The following is a 12,627-nucleotide window of genomic DNA, read 5'->3' as shown; positions in this document are numbered from 1 at the left end:
GCGTGTGTTGTGTTGCCAAGACTTTGGTATGATAATGAGACTGTGGCCTAATGTTTTTTTTCTGGCTCATTTTAAAGAGGGTTAGGGGTTAGATTGACAAAGGAAACAAAGCAGAGCCGTAGCTTCTGAACACAATCCCTGTTTTTGTTTTTGCCAAGACACTGAGCTGGTCTCTTGTGTTTTCACTACAGGAAGCTTCCTAACCAGGTGTAAACTCAGACATGCTGACTTGCTGGTGTTTATATGTTCAGTGTCTTCCACCAAAGCCCTGGATGTAGAAGTAAGCAGCAAACCTGCTCAGAGGTGCTCAGAAGCACTTGTGAGTCATGCACTTATGAATGATTTATTTATTTAATTTTTTTTAATTCGATTTTAGGTTCAGTCATAGTTGAGTTAACCAGCTGACGTCATAAGCTGAAGGCAGGGGAGTCTCTAATTTTAGAAGGATTTGACCGTGTGATGTCACTGAATTATGTAAGACCACTTAAATAGGGTGAGTTTCTCTCTGAACGAGCAATATTCAGGTCTTTGAGTGAGCACCAATGTAAGACACTTATATCTCAGTTTTCTTATATGAATAAAAAAATAAAAAACATACACGATCCACTTACAGCGGCTTGTTTTCGTGTCCGGCAGCTAACATTGACTCTGTGTGTTTTTCTCCCATAGTTACCTCCAGAGGAATGCTGTTGCTTTTGTTGTGCAGGATACATGCAGCCCGCTGGCTATGCACATGTCCCGCTTCTTCCGTCTTTGTGTTTATTGAGAAACGCTTGTGCGAGCTGCAGTGTGGGAACGTACCGTAGCACCAATTCAGTTTTGGTCTCTGCGATCCTGCTCCTCCCCTCGTGTGTTTTTCTAAGTGCCTCGATTATGTGTCATGGCCATGAATCATATTCAGCAAAATGACAAGCGAGCTTACGTGTCCCGTCATGACAAGGCTTATTAGAAACTCCTCCAGCTGTCATTCAGCGAGATTTTCCTGAGTTTCATAAGAAGAACCGAAACTCATAGTGTGTGTGTGTGTTGGTGTGTTGGGGGTTTTCGTGAAACTTCGTAAACCATAACAAGAGACATATATTTAAAAAGTAGCATTTGTTGGTTTTTTTCTTGTAATTTAAATTTTATTTAACCAGGAAGTCTCTTCACATTAAAAGTTTCTTTTTCACTCGCCAAGAAGTCGCATGATTATAAAGTTACAAAAACGGGAAACATGAAAATGTAACCTGAATGAACGTTGAAATAAAAAAGAGAAGGTCAGCCTTTGGGTAGCAGGACATATCCATGCAGTTTTAGCCTATATGAGAGCTTTTAACTCTCCCGGGGTGACAAATACATCCAGCTTTAATGCGCTCTGACCAATAGAAAGCCGTTTTACCAATTTTAGAAAAAAGTCGTGGGGAAGCCATCGAGAGGAGTGCAAATCATAGCAGTTCTTTGTAAGCGTTAAGATTGGACGCAGATAAGAAGATTCTGGCTTTGTAAAATACACCAGTGCTCCTTAGGCTTAACAAAGGCCAAGACACCAGATTATAGACATGTACGCCACAAAACATGTGATGCATCATCGTCTGTAGACAGGTCTGTAGACGACGCCATCAACATGGCCCTACACTTCATCCTGCAGCATCTGGACTCCCCAGGAACCTACGCCAGGATCCTGTTTGTGGACTTCAGCTCTGCCTTCAATACCATCCTTCCAGACCATCTCCGAGGCAAGCTTTCCCAGATGAATGTGCCTGATCCCATCTGCCGGTGGATCACTGACTTCCTGACGGACAGGAAGCAGCATGTGAGGCTGGGAAAGAATGTCTCGGACTCCCGGACCATCAGCACCGGCTCCCCTCAGGGCTGTGTTCTTTCTCCTCTGCTCTTCTCCCTGTACACCAACTGCTGCACCTCCACCCACCAGTCTGTCAAGCTAATCAAGTTTGCAGATGACACCACCGTTATTGGGCTCATCTCGGACGGGGACGAGTCTGCCTACAGGAGGGAGGTTGAACGTCTGGTGTCCTGGTGCAGCCACAACAACCTGGTGCTGAATGGCCAGAAGACAGTGGAGATTATTGTGGACTTCAGGAAGCACACAGCCCCACTCCCCCCCATCATCCTGACTGACACCCCCATCACCTCTGTGGACTCATTCCGCTTCCTGGGTACCACCATCACCCAGGACCTGAAGTGGGAGCCCACCATCACCTCCGTCATTAAGAAAGCCCAGCAGAGGATGTACTTCCTGAGGCAGCTGAAGAAATTCAACCTGCCAACACGGACGATGATGCAATTCTACACTGCAATCATCGAGTCCATCCTCACCTCCTCCATCACCGTGTGGTACGCTGGAGCCACTATCAGGGACAAACAGAGACTGCAGCGTGTTGTGCGCTCTGCTGAGAAGGTGATTGGCTGCAGACTCCCATCTTTGCAGGACCTGTACACCTCCAGGACATTGCGGCGTGCAGCTCGGATCTCAGCTGACCCTTCTCACCCTGGACACAGTCTGTTTGACCTGCTCCCCTCAGGCAGGAGGCTCCGGTCCATTCGCACCAGAACCTCTCGCCATAAGAACAGTTTCTTCCCCTCTGCTGTTGGACACATGAACAATAACCACATGACTGTTCCCACCACTAACACATGACCCTACGCTGTGTCACTGCATCATTCCATGTTTGGCACTGATCACCACCTGCACTCATGTATATATCTTTCAACGTAGCACTCTTAATTCTTATTCTCATGTATAGCTCATGCACATATCTTTCTACGTAGCACTTTTAATTCTTATCCCTACTTTTATTTTTTCATGTCTATTTAAGTGCTATTTATGACACTATGTTTGCACTGAAGCACCGCAGCAATTTCCTAATGTTGTAAACCTGCTCAACATTTGGCAATAAACCCCTTTCTGATTCTGATTCTGATTCTGATGTGAAATGTAAACCTGTGTTACAGAGTCTACATGAACAAATGAGCTTTTTCTGCAGTTTCAAATGAAGCTCGTGGCTTAACTCTAAGACTGATACCCCCAAAATGAAGCTAAGTCTTCACGTTTATTCCCTTTCTACAAAACACACACACACACAAAACCAGTACTCACTGCTCTTTCTGATGACTTTGCACATTTTGTACGTGCTGCTATCCATCGCAAGCCTGTCATCAGTTGTCATGAAATGAGGGCTTAGCGATCAGTATAGCGCACAGTGTCAACGGGCACTGTGGCCCCCTGCAATGATGCCAGATGCCCCCTCTTTCTCACACAGAGATGCGCTGACAGTTAAGGTGGACCAGGTTTCAAATAGTGAATCGAAGCAGAAAAGAGCTTAAATATGTTGCTTAAAGGTCTTTATAATGTAGCCGCACAAGATCTTAGCATAGCTATACCTTACTCTATGACGCCATCACTGACTCGTCCTCAAAGATGTTCTCCAGTCTTTATATTTTGCTCGTAAATGCAGAAGAGACATCGTTAAAGGGAAGTGTAATAATCTTTTATTGCGCTGTGCGTTCAAAAATGTGCAGCCGGTTCACAAGATACCATAAAAAGGAAAGAACGCTGAACCAATAAAATCTTTAAGCCTAAAACTTTTACCCAAATATGCAAACTTATTTCATATATTTTAAAATAAGTGAAACTAAAGCTCGAACCTTTGTGTACAGAGGGTTATTTCAGAGGCTTTTCAAGAAAAATGACATAAATCACAGTTTGTTTGCATGTAGTTATTTTTGAGTAGCTGAGTGTGTGAGTCCTCGTGCTTCTGGATGTTTTCTGTAGATACAAAAAGCTGGCAAAGGTTGTGAATAATTACTCCACTCCAGTTATTCCAGTCCGCAACTTTGATGTTCCTCCTTACTCTGCTGGGCTGCACCGAAGGGAACAGAGCTCCATACACACACATGTTAAACACACAGCCGCTCAGATTCGCACACACACACACACACAGCATGGGGAGGAAGTATAGTCTGTGACGAGGAGAAGAGTCCGGCAGAGAGGGGGCAGTGACAGAGTCAGACAGTGATCAGGGGCTGAAAGAGTTCAGTGATGTGACGTGCAGGCTGCTGCTTATACTGTTGTGACATGAGATCAAGTGTGGCGAGAGGGTGACTGGAGACGTGCTTGCTGCTTGTCTTGTACCTCGGAGAGAGTGGCTGATGGATAATGTGCTGAGTAACTTTTGTTTTAACAGAAGCTTTATAGGAAACAGTCGTTTCGATGTACTGTCATATATGGATATACAGGTTGGCTGGTTGTGTGTTGAAATGTGGTGAATGTGTGAGGAATGTCAGTTGTCAGTCTTTTGTAGTCGCATGCTTTTGTGACAAGGTGTGTGTGAGATTTGTTGTTGAATGCTGAGTGTCTGAGGTGTGTGTGCATGCTGCTTAGGTTTTAATAATGCTACAGTGTATGAGACATTTGTGCGCTTTGTGTTTGTGCGTGCTGAGTTTTTGAGGCTCTAACAGCAGGTTGTGCTTGTAGTTACATATGTGATAGTATGAGTCAGATAGCGTGTGCATGAGTTCATGTGTGTCGGGGAAATGTACCGGCGTTCACCCTGTGCCAGAGGAAGGGTTCATTTTGACTTCAGTGAGGAAGTCATCAGGAAGCTCCACGCTACAAACCACGGCCACACTCACAGGTTAGACGGTACACATACGGCCACACGCAATTCATGTTGTCATGCTGTGTTTTCACTCTGTCCAACTGTCAAACTAACTTTCCGATTTACTGTAACAAAGTCTCCTCTTGGGTGTTCACTCCTTCTAATCTCTGAGTGCCTCCCTTTGCTGTGTGTTTATCACTTTGCAGCACGAGCAGGCTCGCTTGCATTTTCTCATTCATTAGCCCCTCCCATGTGAGCACTCGTGTGTTTCTTATCATTACATGAATACTTAGCTTCGAAAGCGAATGCACTGTCACATGTTTGGGTGGAGAAAAAAAAAGAAATCTTTAAACACAGCTGCGTGCTGTGTTTAAAGATAGTCGAGTATTTTGCCATGCAAATCAGTCTGGAAGTGCTGCAATGAATTTGTTTATTATCCAGACTTCTTTCTGGGCTTTTTTTAAGCCACGGTGTAAATATAGTCCAGTTTTGACTATCAGGCATAATAATAAGCAGCTGAGCCCGGGGACGTAACCAAAGAATGAAAAATAAATAAAAAAATATTGTGACATTGAAGGGTCTGTGATCCTCGCAGCCTAGAGCAACGGTGGTAAATTTGACTTTGTCTGCCCGTATCAGCGTTTAGTTCCAGCCCTCATCAACAGACCTATCTATATCACCAGTCATTCATGGCAAGTGGTAAATATCTGCTACTTTAGAACAGAAAGTGTTAAAGGAAGGTGATTTTGTATCAATTTACTTTCTTGCAGCATATTTGTTACAAAGTTTTCATTTGATTCAAAATGTAACAAATATTTGAATATAGTACTTGCCCTACAAGTATTATATTTGTTTTATAGAACATGTCTATAAGCTTAAATTGGGTGTAATGAAGGATGGCTGCATTAGTATTTGCTCTATAAATGTAATCATTTATTACGATGTTATTACTATGTTAGGAATTTGCTTTGATGAACAGCAAAACCTTAAAGCATGTTAAGTATTCATCAGTCATGTAGGCTGTTTCAGGGAGAAACTACACCAGTGTAAAAACTAGGCTGGGTCTCGCCCCAAGAGGGCTGACGGTATTTTGGCTTAGCAGGAGACTGATCAGGCTGCCGGGTGGGACTTTTTCAGTGTTTAGAGAGCGTGCAGATAAAAGAGAAACAACTAAATACAACCAAATTAGGCCTAGATGGCCTTAATGAATTAAATAAAATATCCCGAATTACACGCGAGAAGTAATTTTCTCTTGTATGCATTAAAGAATCACAATCTGTTTATTTCTGTAGACATTTAAGCAAAAATAGAAGGGGAAATGGGAAATGTAGTGTGTAATTGTGGATGTCTGGAGACGTTGGGCATCAACCTCTCGTTGGTTGGGTGGGTTCCACCTCTGTGACTGAGGGTTTCCTGTGGAAAGTACTGGACTACAGTGAAGAAAGGAGAAGTACACAAATGGTGCACTGTACTGAATCATTAGACAGGTAGACATGTGAGCACTGGGGAGTAATTGCCTTATGACTGCTTCCTCACATTGCTCTGTGTGTTGTGAGTGTATGTGCTTTTGTTAGTAGATCGTTGGATTACATAGTTACAGGCATGCAGCTGCCCTGTGGTGGTGGGTGGGGATGAGTTAACCTATATACTGTATGTCCCAGGGACTGTGTGTAGCATAACCAGCTGGAGCAGAAGATGGGCTTAACCAAATATTTGGCCGGTGACCTGGATTTCTATGGCATAATAACAAAGAGCAAAGCTCCTTGTATCTATAACAGAATGTTTTCTTGGGTGCTGGATCCCTTTTTTAAAATTTTTTTTATTATTTTAAGCCTATACCGATACAGGCTGAAAATACATCAGACCATGGGAGTTTCAGTTTCAAGCTTTGACTGTTGTGGAACATGCTGTTTATGCAGTTACAATAAGATCTGACTTTTGAAACCACATTTAAGTTCTCAATGACAAAGCCTCATTTGTGTGACCGTGACAAGAGACAAAGATGTGTGATTGAACCATTTACCCTCATCTTCTATTTGCTGCGTGTTAAACAGCTGTAGGCATTTGAAGCCAGATTCCTTTTTTATTTTGCTGACCCATTTTTCTCTGCAGCAAAGGATTTTGAATTACAGTGTTTTGTGCTGCTTGTCCATGGGTGGAGTGCAGCTCTGTGTTGTAGAGTTTGTGGTTTCCCAGAGTTTTATTTGCAGTGCACTTCACGACTCCCAAGTCTGCCGTGGTCAAGAACTTTGATTTCTGAGTGACTTGTAAAAGCTAAAATTTAGCCGCTGCTGCAATAAAGTTTGTATGATGATGATGATGGTGACTAATGTCAGTTGAAGTAATCAAAGGGCTGATGACAATAAGGGCTGATGGCTGAGCAGATTAAGACAATGGTGTTGAGGTGTTTGCTTTGGTACGTGCCATTATTCTGATCTGTAGTTAAAGAAATTTACTCTAACTGGCTACTTAATTTGTTACAACTAGTACAGGGTTGGATCGTCTTTTGTCTTAATTCTTGCTGACATGGATTCAAGACTATATATCAAGTGGTTTCTAGAGATTTGTCAGCTGCACATCCCAAAGGTCCTCTATGGGATTGAGATCTGATGACGGGTGAGGCAGCGCAGCAAACTCACTGTCATGTTCAACAAACCATTTTAAGGTGACATGGTGCATTACAACAGCTAGAAGTAGTCATTAGAAAATGGGTACACTGTGGAGAAAGACAATTAATACACAGTTGGTACTCATAGGCCCAAAGTGTATGTGACGGCCACCAGCCTGAAACTTTGATACAAGGCAGGATGGAGCCACGCTTTCACGTTATGTACGCCAAATGTGAACCTACAGCATCCAGAAGTTGCCAGAAATCCAGACTCATCACACAGGGCAACGCTGTCCAATGTTCCGTTGTACAGTTTTGGTGAGTCCGTCCAAACTGTAGCCTCGGTTTCCTGTTCCTATTCAAAGTCATTTGAATAATTTGAAACACTTCTTGTTAAATTACTTTCACGTTAATCTACATGGGCTGAAATCTATCGTCGCACCAGTTAACAAAATTCATTTTAATCCACGATCCGCCCACACGCTGGCATAAATCCCTGTCCTAATAATGACACAGCCGAGGTCTATTTACATAAAATGCTGCAAGTCTGACTGCTCAGCGCTGTTTTTGTCACCTGCTAAAGATCAGGCTTTGTCTGCTCGGCTGGTATCGGCACACAGTCAGCCTTGTTATCGTTCTCGGTTCACCTGCTTTGTGTTATCTTGTTGCCTTTGCATACAGTCAACGTTGTTGTTAGCAGTAGAGCAGGGGTGGCCAACTCCGGGCCTCGAGAGCCCGTGTCCTACAGGTTTTAGATGTGTCTTGATCCAACACAGCTGATTAAAACGGCTAAATGACCTCCTCAACATGTCTTGAAGTTCTCCAGAGGCCTGGTAATGAACTGATCATTTGATTCAGGTGTGTTGACCCAGGGTGAGATCTAAAACCTGCAGGACACCGGCCCTCGAGGCCTGGAGTTGGCCAAGCCTGCAGTAGAGGATAGTCGTTTCTGGACTGGTTGCACTTTACTATAAACCACTTGTCCTTTGGTGCAAGAAAAATAAAACTACGGACATATCAGAAGGTTGGTGGTTTGAAATCCCTCCAGCATCCTTGGGGAACATAGTTAAGCGATTAATCCCTTGATGCATCCATCAGCATGTGAGTCTGTGTGTGATGGGTAAAAAGCACTTAAAGTGCATAGAATACAGCATTGATGTGTGTTAAACTAAATGTGGTTTATAACAAATGGATTCAGCCTCAAGCCATCCTCAGTGCAATTTGAGAAAAATTGTAATGACAAATTTAAATACCAGCTGAGGTCTAAACACTGATCAACAACAAGGAGTCTTTGTTATATGACAGAAAGCATCTGCAAGTCATAACAAAACGAAAGGAATCGTGAAAAACAAGCAGAATAAGTCATCAATTGAAGCCAAGATATTAACAAAAAATGCAAAAGAAAAATAACAAATGCATTTACACAAAACTTTCAGCACAACGTGGCTGTAGCGTGAAGTGTTTCGACTGCCCGGTAGGAGCAGAAAAACACTATATTAATACCAGATCATTTACTATTATTTCTCTTTGTCTAGATTTTTAGTACAAATATATTTCTCTTTTAGTTCAGACGTGCCATTTCTTCAGTGGTTCTCTGCTCTAAATAACATCACAATTCAATTACACCACCTTTAGCTCCTGATTCTTTATCATCACCGCCATCATCACACCTTTGGCCTTTCTCACTGACACGAAGGCCAGCATATATAGGCTGCAAAATGACTTGGAACGAGAGCGTCTGCTCCACGAGTCCGTGCCTAAATGAGCATGTATAATGACTTGGTGCAAATCACGATTATGTTACTGACCTCGTTTCTAATAATAAATCCTGTTTCTAGTTGGATTCTAGTATCTAGTTTCATTGTTGCTTTTCTACTTTTTTTTTTTACAGTTTTTGGAAAAAAAGCCACGTGATACTTTTTAATTCTCATCGTGGTTTTATATAGATTTATTTTTCTTCCATAAAGTGGTTTCATAGCTATAATTCTGGATGTGCTTGTTTTTTGTTTGGGTGCTTTGCAGGGAGACTAGATTGTTGATGTAATAAGGAGGGCTTTGACGAAATTTGACCTAAGTTAATTAATATAAATACTTTTGCTAATGCTTGTTTTGGGTCAGTGGGAAAAAATGCAATGTGGGCTGGTGCCAGCATAGTTTTACACAGAAGTGATATTAAAAAGCTCTATTTCTAGCTCCTAAAATGTAACTGTGCATGAGGGCTACAGGACACCACATGGGAATTTCAAGCACTGTGACTCCCGTGTTCCCTCCAAGAAGTTTGCAATGCCAGCAAACATTGCTGATAATGAAGAAAACATGAATTCAGTTTTATTTATACAGCGCCAAATCACAACAACATTCACCTCAAGGCACTTTATATTGTGAGGTAGATCCTACAATAATACATACAGAGAAAAACCCAACAGTCATATGACCCCCTATGAGCAAGCACTTTGGCGACAGTGGGAAGGAAAAACTCCCTTTTAACAGGAAGAAACCTTCGACAGAACCAGGCTCAGGGAGGGGTTCTGCTGCGATACCAGTCCAACTACATAAAAAATATAGACGTGTATAAGCCTTATCAATCTGTGGCTAGACAAATGTAGTCCAGTTTAGTGTCCTCCTTAAATAAACAGATGATTTAAACAAAAAAACTATAATTCTTATAATTCACATAGTGGGGTAGAGTAGGTCTGTGCTATTGTGACACTGTTGAAGACAGTTTGGAGCTAATATAAGTCAAACAAATAGAAGGACAATTGCAGTGTTTTGCATTTTAAATTGCTCTTTGAATGTTTTGCCAAATACTGACAGAGTATCATCTGACTGCTTCTTTTACTGAAAATGAGATGTGTATACATGTATATCGTAGGTGAAGGTGGCATATCAATAAAAGTCTAAGGTGCTCGGAAAGAAAAGCATCTGGACTAATTTAGGTTTCTTGAAGACGTTTCATCCGAGAAGCTTCTTCAGTTCAAAGAGCAATTGGTGGAGAGTTCCAGATTTAAGCCCTGTGGGAGTGTCCCCCCAAGAGGGTCATGGACCCCCTGTTGATCCTCTACCTAATCACACGAGCCAAGATGTGAAAACAGGTGTACTTCACAATCAGCCAAGGTTTCAGGTGACTCCATTGTGAAACCTAGCCCTACCTTATCATGTGATTTACTGAGGTGATAGGGGGTCCATGACCTCTTGGGGACACCCCCATAGGGCTTAAAATCTGGGACTCTCCACCAGTTGCTCTTAGAACTGAAGAAGCAGATGAAACGTCTTCAAGAAACCTAAAGAAGTCCAGATGGTTTTCTTTCCAAACTCCTTAGACTACCATGACCTGGATGACTGAGATCCTTCACAGACATATCAACAAACTTTAGCTGAGTGTCGAGTTCGCTCTTTGGTGGTCATGAGATAATGACCTTGCATAGTTTGTTTTCATGATCTCCAGATTGTTAAAGGCGAACACTTTGTGCCTGAGGAATTGTGTATAAGCTTATGGGTTGGGAACTGTCTGCTTTAGCATGTCCTGGCTAGCTCGGGTAATTAACCTATTTTTAGGTTTATCTGCTCGTGTAAGGAAATTTGTCTGAGATCGCTGGAACATGAAACTTAGCTGCTATTTTTGCTTGCTCTGATGGGATCATTCAATCAGCCCATCAGTTCTTCTGGGGTATTGCAAAACTCTGGCATATTACCCTGAGCCAGCTGGTTAGACAGAAAGGATTTTTTAGGATATGTTGCCTGGCCCACGCTTCTCTCCCCTCCTGTAGTCACAAACGTTTGCAAGGAGTGGAGAGATTTTTTTTTCTCCTTTTTTGGAGCTGACGACTGTTAACATTAGTAGTGCTGGTAATTTAATAACATAATAAAAGCCTTTTTCAGTGTGACTTGAAGAAAAATTATTTGAGCCATTGCCAACGGTGTGAGAAACAAGAGGTGTTGCCATAGCATGACTGTTTTCACAGCCCAACAAACACATGGTCACCGGTTTCCCCTTACCATAACACACAGGAAGGAAGTGATCACATTAACGTATAAGAATGCTTTTTTTCTTTCTGTCACACACTCTGGCTCTCTGTTATTTGCTGCTTTTCTATTTATAACAGAAAATTTCATGTACAGATGAAAGTGAAAAAGAAATTAGACTGAAGTCTGTGATCCTTGTTTCAATACTACTTTAATTATTATGCATGAACTTTTAGTTTTGATCCAAACATTAACTGTAAATCCAAAAGTCGATGCAAACTGGGCCTTGTTCGGAATCTTTTCTCCTGAGACTAACTGTGGTTTCTTTGTGGTTTTATTATAAATAATCTCTCTGTTCTGTCTTGAGATTGACACCCAAGTAACAAGTAAGTGCTAAACAACAATGTGAAAATAAGGTGAGATCGATGAGGCATTATAATCCAAAACTTTATAGTCTGTTTCAGCTCTTTGTTCCATTCTGCAGCATTAATGTTTTAGTTCAACCTTGTTCACCTTTACAGCAGCAGCAGCAGGGTGCTCATGAAAAAAATGCTGCGCTTCACCTGCCCACCACCACGGGCATGTTGGAACATGCAAAAGTCTAACTGTGACCAACAGTGTTGCTGAAAGTGTAAATGAGAAGCTGCTGTGATAGTGAGTGTGCTACAACAACTCAACAAGTGAAACGTCTCATTACGTGCTTCTCACCTGGTAGAAAGTTTCTATCTGGCTATTCAGCAGTTTCATTACTAGTTTTGATTATTAAATCGTTGGTACAAATAGAGTATTACACTTGAAACTTTGACTCATATCAGAGGTACACACCTGAAAAACTTTGCCGAATTAGCAATACTTGGTTTGGGGAGAGCTACGAAGTACAGCTGTCTGTTCACAGCAAAGAAGTTGTGCCTGTGTGTGTCAGCCCGGTGCTTAAGCTTCCTCTTCCAGTCCAGAGACATCCATGTTGTTAACTGATGAGCCTAAACTGTCTGTAGGTGTGCATCTCTCTAGATCAGGCTTGGCCAACTCCAGGCCTCGAGGGCCGGTGTCCTGCAGGTTTAGATCTCACCCTGGGTCAGCACACCTGAATCAAATGATTAGCTCATTACTGGGCCTCTGGAGAACTTCAGGACATGTTGAGGAGGTCATTTAGCCGTTTAAATCTGCTGTGATGTATCAAGGACACATCTAAAACCTGCAGCACACCGGCCCTCGAGGCCTGGAGTTGGACACCCCTGCTCTAGATGAACCGGGCGCTTGTCATGTTCCATTAATACGTGAATTGACGTGAGCTCTAATTGAAAGCTGGACTGTTTTAGATCTTTGGCTGTGGATTGGTTTCTGTCAGTCCCCATGTGCCTTACCTCACCAGACAGGATACTGAGCAGTCCAGCTCTACCAGTAAATGCGAGTCAATCAAATAGTGAGTGTCTCTACTGTCAACCTGAAACAACACCA

General features: G+C 42.4%; 1 protein-coding gene across 3 annotated transcripts in view; it reads left to right on the top strand.

Moving 5' to 3' along the window:
* The window catches only part of pde4ba (phosphodiesterase 4B, cAMP-specific a), a 211,951-nt gene that overhangs the window by 132,420 nt on the left and 66,904 nt on the right, over nucleotides 1–12,627 (top strand). The window contains exon 1 of one of the 3 annotated variants that reach the window (XM_004553845.5): nucleotides 3,929–4,634. The exons of the other annotated variants lie outside the window; for them this stretch is intronic. Coding sequence (XP_004553902.1) covers nucleotides 4,519–4,634 — 116 coding nt within the window. The 5' untranslated portion in view covers nucleotides 3,929–4,518. Of the gene's footprint in view, nucleotides 1–3,928; nucleotides 4,635–12,627 lie in introns of those variants that run through there. 3 annotated transcript variants of the gene reach the window in all.

The sequence above is a fragment of the Maylandia zebra genome, linkage group LG17 (genome assembly GCF_041146795.1).
Source record: "Maylandia zebra isolate NMK-2024a linkage group LG17, Mzebra_GT3a, whole genome shotgun sequence".
NCBI classification, from domain to species: Eukaryota; Metazoa; Chordata; class Actinopteri; order Cichliformes; family Cichlidae; genus Maylandia; species Maylandia zebra.
This window is presented reverse-complemented; position numbering and strand designations above follow the sequence as displayed.